General features: G+C 44.4%; 1 protein-coding gene across 1 annotated transcript in view; it reads left to right on the plus strand.

The window, feature by feature from the left end:
- LOC101985668 (paired immunoglobulin-like type 2 receptor alpha) overlaps positions 1 to 8,176 on the plus strand; it is a 21,342-nt gene that overhangs the window by 9,204 nt on the left and 3,962 nt on the right. Inside the window, exons 3-4 of the mRNA XM_005367298.1 lie at positions 949 to 1,149; positions 6,696 to 6,726. Coding sequence (XP_005367355.1) covers positions 949 to 1,149; positions 6,696 to 6,726 — 232 coding nt within the window. The remainder of the gene's footprint in view (positions 1 to 948; positions 1,150 to 6,695; positions 6,727 to 8,176) is intronic.

Here is an 8,176-nt window from a genome sequence, read left to right on the forward strand (position 1 = left end):
ATGCTGTCATCAGTCGTTGTGATCCTGGTGTTGTGGGTCTTTCTCTGGGATACAGTTAATTATTTCTCCTGCTGCCCTTGAGAGTCCTGAACTAAAGTCATCAGTGAACCGAGGTGAAGGTGAGCATAGGAGGTAAGAATCTTTTATGTGGGGTAAAACCAGACCAGCAGCTTGGGCAGGTGATCCTCTATGCCTGGACCCTAAGCCCTGACCAGATGCCTGCTGATAAAGATAATTGCAGGAAGGCAGATCAATGCGCTTACCTAGGAGAGAGGAACAAGGCCTGGCAGCGGAAAACTGTTCTGAACTAGGGAATTAACTCCCAAATATGTAACAGAAGGGAAGCCAGCTACAGTGAAAAATCTACAGCAAAGGACAGCCTCTTTATTAACAAAGAAATAATGCCAAAAAAAACCTTACCTTTGGGTCTAGCCTTTAGCAGATCCCTTGGTTCTGATAAGTCGCTCCTAAAATGATGACTAGGCAATTACTGTATGATGTTGCAGTTTCCCGCACTCAGGTTGACCCGATTGGGAGGAGAAACAAGGAGGTCTAGTGACAACACCCCACTCCGTATTTGGGATTTGACACATCTTAACCTAAGGTTTTGGCCTAAATAGAAGACAAGACATAAGCACACCTAAGGTATCCCAGTTCTGGTGTGGCCCCGCCCACAGTGAGCCATCATCCTCTGTCTCCAGTCTCTCCTGCAAGGTGATCTGAGGAGCTGTCAGAACTGTGTGAACTCTCTTTCTGGGAGATCAGTTCTTTACTGGCTGGCTCCAAGCTTTGCCTTTTCCTTCTCCCAGCTTGAGACTCCTTGGGTGTCTCCAGTTCCTTGGAGTCCATTGCTTCAGTGTCTGACAGCAAAGAGTGCTGCAGTGGCATCTCTAGAATCTTCACTCCTACTGGGGAAGTTCCATACTGATTTCCTTTATCTCTTCCCAGCCCCCAGGACCATCTCTTCAAGCCCCACCACTGCAACTTCTGCACACACCAAAAATACCCTCACATCCACAGAAGGTCAGATGAGCGGAGAAAATCAGACCCTGAATCCAGGAACCAGAATTGCGTTGGCGGTTTCTGGTGCTGTACTCCTAGTTGGGGTTTTGGGATTGATGGTGTTCCTCAGGTGGAAGAGAAGGAAAGGTAAGTGTCCAGACTGCATCCCCATCACACTTCCCGAGTGTTTCCAGAGGACAATCTGCACCAGAGTCATCGAAGGGGATTGTTGACAGCTCAGATCCAAGGACTCAGGTGATGGCTCAGTCAGTAAAGTGCTTGCCGTGCAAGCTTGAGTATCCATCACTAAAATCCTTGTAGTCTCAGTGCTGAGCAGGAGGACAAGATCATCCCTGAGGCTGATTACTAGTCACACTAGCCTAATTGTTGAGCCTCGGGTCCCAGTGAGAGACCCTGTTTTTAAAAACAGCTTTGAGGAGCTAAGTGTGGCTTCCTGCCTCCCCAGGACAGATCCCTAATGGCCTCCTCTTGAGTCCAGAGTCAGGCTCTGAGGCTTCTGCTTAGAGTAGCTAGGGTCTTTTGTTCCTGTTGTTTCAGTTTAGTTGACTGCAGGCCTTCACTGCTAACCCCTCTGGGAATCTGCTTTAAGCTGGTTTCCCAAGTGAGGCCTCTGAGGGTTCAGTTTGTGAACCTCACAGTCCAGTCACAAAATCAGTTCTTCTCTGATGACTCAGCCATTTCCTCATCAGAGGAGAAAGGGCCTGCCCAAAAGGAAGCCAGGGGAGGGGAAAGCAGAGGGGACTGGAAGTCACCTCAGTTCAGCTGTATTGATTGCTCCACTTCCCAAAGTCTGGCTTGAAACTGGAGGATCCTACGTAGATGAACATCCAGTTTCCCAGTAACTGTGGGTGATGGGGGAGGCGTCTCAAAGACTGAGTGTTCATTTTAGAAAGAGCTGTGGTGTTGACAGACATGGACAGAGTAGAGACAGGAGGGTAGAGGAGCTCCCAGAGGAAGAAAAATTACATAGAATGTCAAAGAATAAAAAATGACAGCCAGAGGGAGAGATGGCTAAGGAGGTCAAGATACTGGAAATTCTACAACACACAGGGCTGAAGAAAAGAACTCGGTCTGTATGACAGAGGAAGTAGGTGAGCAGGAAACATCAGGAAACATCTCATTCTGAAAATGGAAAAATTAATGAAGATGTCTATATTAGGTGGTTAGAGAGATGGCTCAGTGTTTAAGAACACTGGATACTGTTGGGGGAAGAGTTGCTTGTTCGTTCTGACCCCTCCAGCCATGAAATAACTACTCAGAAAACCACATTATTTTCAGTACTGTTTGACCAATAGCTTAAGCATATTTCTGGCAAAACTCATATCCTAAACTAACCCATCTCTATTATTCTGTATAATGCCATGTGGTTGTGGCTTACCAGCTAAAGTTCCCAGCATATGCCTCAGGTGGAGGATCTGTGGCTTCTCCCTGACTCTGCCCTTCTTTCTCCCAGCATTCAGTCCAGTCCTCCCTGCCTAGCTCTGCTCTGCCTCTCCCTGCTCTGCTATAGGCTCAAAGCAGTTTCTTTGTTCACAGTAATCACAGAATACAGAGGGAAATCCCACATCACCTCCCCTTTTTTGTTTAAATAAAAAGGAAGGCTTTAACTTTAATATATTAAAATTATGTATAGCAAAACAGATATCAAGCAAGAATTACAGTTACAATATTTATATCATCTTTTATCATGATTAAGGAAAGCTATAACTATAACCATTTATTCTGCAATTCAATCAAAGACTCCAGAAGGTTACAATATTATCTAAGTAAGCAGGAAGTACATTGTAAGCAAATTCCAAAACTTAGAATTGACAGAGACATCTCACTGCTTGGACCATGACCCAAAGTTCTTCTGTACCATTGGAGCATCCATCTTTAGCCTACAGGCCCATAGGAACCAGCAGACTCTTTTACAAAGCAGGAAATTTCAAAGACAGTTCAGTAACTATCTGCTGTGTCCTACAGAATGTCTCACAGACTCTTTCATGAATCAGGAAGTCTGAAAGATCATCTCACCTTTAGGCAAGTTCAGCAGTCCTATCTCTGAGGGTTCTCTGTGTCCAGTTTATGCAATAGTCGAGGCAAGAGCAGTTTCTTGCCCAAATGGCTATCAAACTTCATAAGGAGCCTCTTCGATGCCCATCTTCCTTTTGAAGTAGATTGGTGCTGCCAGGAGCAGAAGTGTCTCATTGTCATGAAAAGGCCTAAGTTATTAAAACATTAAATGTCATATTCTGTAGTCTTTGAAAGATATGAAGAATGTCTATCTAAAATATGTCTATGCACATCTAGAAAATCTAACTAACATGACTACAAGCTTGAGTATTATTGATGACTATCCATTAACAACCTATATACATTACATTTTTAAATGAACTACACAATCACAATAACTTAATCAACATCAAAAAATTCATACATACATACATACATATATATAACAAAATTAACCTTAAATTTATATCAATAGAGTAAAATTTATACCAATGTAAATTATTCATATCTATATCATTTCCCCCTTTAAATGTAAAAGAACATTTATAAACAGTATTTGGAAATATGGGCACAGTTTTTTCTCTCCAAACTGCTTCGTGCTGAATGGGGGTGCTGTAATTTAGGTCTTTCATGATATAACCTGTGTGCTAGTTTCATCTCAATTGACAGTTGAGCAAAGTAATTTTTGAGGGTGTTCACAGCAACCTTTCAGGAAGGTATGGTCTATCATACCATATTGGGATAGAAGCAATACACAGGGTCTCATCCTCTGTGAAAACAAAAGAAGAATCTCTTTTCCAAAGTATCATATCCTTAAATCCAAATTTTGAAGTCAAGGTATTTTCAAAATATCTATCTTGGATTAGTTCAGCAGCATTTATAAACAAATATCTTTTAGCAGCTGTTGATCCTTCCTCAGAATTCAAACAATTCAAAGAGAGCATAATAGAATACAGTATCAAGATTCTCTTTGTATTTTCCATCTTTATGTGGCTTTATTTTAACCTCTATTTCTTTTACTTTTTTTTTGAGACAGGTTCTCTGTATATCTTTGTCCTGGAATAACTCTGTAGACCAGGTTATCCTTGAACTCTCAGTGATCCTTCTGTCTCTGCCTCCCAGGCATTGGGATTAAAGGTGTGTCTTGCCACACTTTGAAGTCACAGAGGTCAAGCTACCTCTGCCCCTTGAAGTCTCAGAGGTCACTCTACCTCTGCCTCCCAAGTGTTGGGATTAAAGGTGTGTACCACCACACCCAACTACGCCCCTTTTTTTCTTGTTTACTTTTAAGAACATTAACATTTAGCATGCATATATTTTTTAACACACTGTAAATCATTTAGAGGTTTTCTTTTTTATTGATTCTCTCTTTACTGTATCTCTCTCTCTTTTTCTGACCACATGAGCCTTTAAATTACTGAGCAATATGAGCAGGATTAAAGCGGCCATTTTGCTGACTAGATCCAGCCCATTCCTTAGCTTTCCAGCCTCATGGCAGAGGTACCGGCTGTAGCCCTGTTTATCACCACAACTCCATGGTATTTGAAGGTACCTACCAGCAACCAGCTGCAGCATTCTGCTCACAGACCACACTCAGTTGGACTGCCTGGCTGAAAGAGTCAGAGTTTGCCCTGGCAGGACGGCCCAGAAAGCCGGCATTTTAAAACAGCACACTTTTTCCTGCTGTGGCTGAAAACAAACAAGCATGCAGTCAGCTTTTATTAGCACCATTTAAGTGTTTTGTGGCAGGACCTCTTAAGAGCTGCAGGGTTTTGCAGCTGAAGCTGAGTCAGGAAGTCTCTCTTAGATGAGAGCACTTGCTTGCCTCTAGCAAGCAGAGCAGACCTGAGAAACTGCCTCTACCAAGAAAACATGCTTTACTCTATTCTTTCCCAAGCATTCTCAAGCTTTCTGTGGATCCAGTTATCCATGTTGGACGCCATTCTGTAGTGATGGAGCTGTGGGCAGGCCTGCTTTTCATCCCGCCTGGCTCCCGCATTGGCTAGCTTGCCCCAGAAATAACAACAAACAAATTGTATTCTTTTAAACGCTGCTTGGTCCATTATCTCTTGCCTCTTATTGGCTAACTCTCACATCTTGATTAACCCATTTCTATTAATCTGTGTAGGACCACGAGGTAGTGGCTTACCGGGAAAGACTCAGCATGTCTGACCTGGTGGCTGGCTCCATTGCGTCTGACCCAGAGAGGAGAGGCATGGCAATTGCCTCACTTCCCTCTTCCTTCCAGCATTCTGTTCTGTCTACTCCACCCCCCTAAGGGCTGGCCTATCAAATGGCCAAGGCAGTTTCTTTATTAACCAATGAAATCAACACAAAACAGAAGACCCTCCCACATCAATACATTACATTTTTAAATGAACTACAAAATCACAACACCTTAATCAAGAGCAGAAATAGGTATATGTGTAAAAAAAGATCTTAAATTTGTATCAATAAACTAAGATCCATACCAATGCAAATCTCTATAGCAGGATACTCCTGTAGAGGACTGAGGTTTGATTCCCAGCACCCACACAATGGCTCACAGGCTCCTGTAACTCCTGTTCCAGGGGATCTGATACCCTCCTTGACTGCCACAAGGACCAGGCACACTTGTGGCAAACAGACACACAAGCAGGCAAACATTCGTACAATAAAAATAATTAAAGATTTTTTTAAAGATATATACACAACAAAAATTGAATTCAATATAATTCCCATGTAAATGACAATGACAGTTTTGCAAAAACAGTTTATCTTCTCCAATTCAGATGCCTTCTCAAAGACAAAACAAGACAAAATGAGATAAACAACAACAGAAATGAAATGACCAATAATGGAACACTCCACTGCCTGATCTCAGAATTTATTCAAAGTTGCAATAGGAGGCTGGAGAGATGGCTCAGCAGTTAAGCGCACTGAATGCTCTTGCAGAGAACCTGAGTTCTGCTCCCAGCACCCACACCAGGCAGTTTACAACCGTCTGCACATCCAGCTCCAGGCCTACAGAAAGCTCTCTCCTGAATCCACAGGCTCTGCTCTCATGTGCAGCTACCCCAAAACAGACACACAAAATTTTTAAATTCTAGAAACAAAAATAATACAGTAGGTAAATCAATATGAAATAAATTACAAAGAAAAAAGGCTAGAGTAGCCCTCCAAGGGTAAAAAGTTTCAGTGTCCACTCCTGGGAACCAGATGATGGAGGGAACCAACTCCTGCAAGATGCTCTCCACCTCCACACAAACCGTGGCTCAGCCCCAGCCACATAATAAATAAATGACAATAAAACACTATAGTAATTAAAACAGCACAGTGTGCACCAAGACACACAGACAAGTAGAGTAAAATACAATCCAGAAGGAGGTGGTTCCTAAGGGCACAAAAAGGAAGACAGGGAGAACACAGAGTAGACAAGCAGGTGCAGGGTCAGGGGGAACTCAAGGTTGGTGAAGGAACAAAGGAGATGGGGGTGGGGTCTGGACCTGGCAGGAATTTGGGGGAGGGGTTGCTGTGTGGGACAACAGCTCAGGAAAGGTAGTCCAGGCTCTTCTCTGGGTGTCTGGGGCGGTCTCTTTGCTCCCCTGTCCTCTGAAGGAGCTGAACATAGAGGACAGCTGAGGGACAGATGGACGATCAGCATGTATGTCACACTGACACTGCTTCTTCCCCCACAGGCCAGAGGACTAAAGCCGAAACCCCAGCCAGGTGAGCGCCATCCTGTCCTCTCCAGGAGCAGCCAGTGCTCTTGCCCACTGAGCCATCTCTCCAGCCCCTTCAAATGGCATTAGAAGAACAATGGAGAACCGCACACAGGGCTCTGCCCATCTCCCCTCCCCTGACTCATCCTGTCTGCTTCCTCCATGTCCTCCATGACGCCATGCTCTTCAGGGCCACCAGCTTCACACACTGACAAGGGGTGCAGCAGAGTCTCAGGGAGTCTCCTTCCAGAACAGCCCCCACCCCAGGCCTCATGGGGTCTTTCTCCTTCTCTCCTTCCATTGCCTAGGCTTCCCTCTCTGTGGCTCTGGCTCCTCTCAGCCTTGAACATCTGCCTGGATTCCGCCAGCTCTCCCATCTTTCCCTTTCTTCCCTCTGCCTTTCTCTGTGGTCAGTGAGCCCCGCTCCCCAGGAATCCTTTGTTCTAGGTCTTCCACATCTCTTGTCCTTTTTTCTTCACCTCCAAATGTCTCTGCCCTTCTCTCCTGTCTTCTTTTCCTTACTGCACCTGACCTGCTCTGAGCCTTCATTTTTTTCAGAGAAATGGTCTCAGATTGGCCTGGCTGGCCTTGAACTGACTATGAAGCCAAGGATGACGTTGGACTTTTGATCCTTTTGCCTCCACCTCCCAACTGTTGGAATGACAGACATCACACCACATCCAGTTTATGAGGGGTTGGGATGGAACCCAGGACCTTGTCAATTAACTCAAGTACTCTGAGAGCAACACTGCATGCCCAGCTCCTCCCTCTTTCCTCTCCCTGTGGCTTCTTTGGCCAGATGTCCTTCCTCCAGTGATCTCAGGTCCCTTCTTCCACGAACTTACCCTGAGCTTACCTGAACTTACCCAGAAGACCTGAAATTTTTCTGCGTTTTAGTTTTAATCAAGGTAGTGAGAGAAGATAGCGTTGGTTCTTTCTATTTCTATTCTAGTCTCTGTTCTTGCCCAGTGCATGGTGCTGTCCTACAATGACTCACTTTTAGCTAGTGCTGAGAGACCTTGGCCTGGTCACCTGCCCAATGGCCTCTCACTCCTCTACAGAGACAAAACAAAACAAAAACTCAAAACCCAAGTGGGGTCAGGTAAAATGACATAGTGAATAAGGCCATGCCATTAAGACTGATACCCTGATATCATCCCAGGGACCAACAAGGTGGAAGGAAAAAGACAGCTCTCAGAAGGTATCTTCTGTTTTCCACATGTGTGCCGGGTCAAACTCATACCCACACATACATATATACACATGCACACAAATAAGCAAAATGCAATAAAAATAATTATTTAAAGTGGACGACACCTGAGAACACACACATGTGCATGTGCATGAGTGCCTGCACACATACATGCACACACACACTCGAGCACACATGCCCACACACTAGAAGCTGGTTCCCTTTGAGTGGTCTCTGCCATCCTCAATGCCCAACTCACAATGGG

This window comes from Microtus ochrogaster, unplaced genomic scaffold (assembly GCF_000317375.1).
Source record: "Microtus ochrogaster isolate Prairie Vole_2 unplaced genomic scaffold, MicOch1.0 UNK16, whole genome shotgun sequence".
NCBI lineage: Eukaryota > Metazoa > Chordata > Mammalia > Rodentia > Cricetidae > Microtus > Microtus ochrogaster.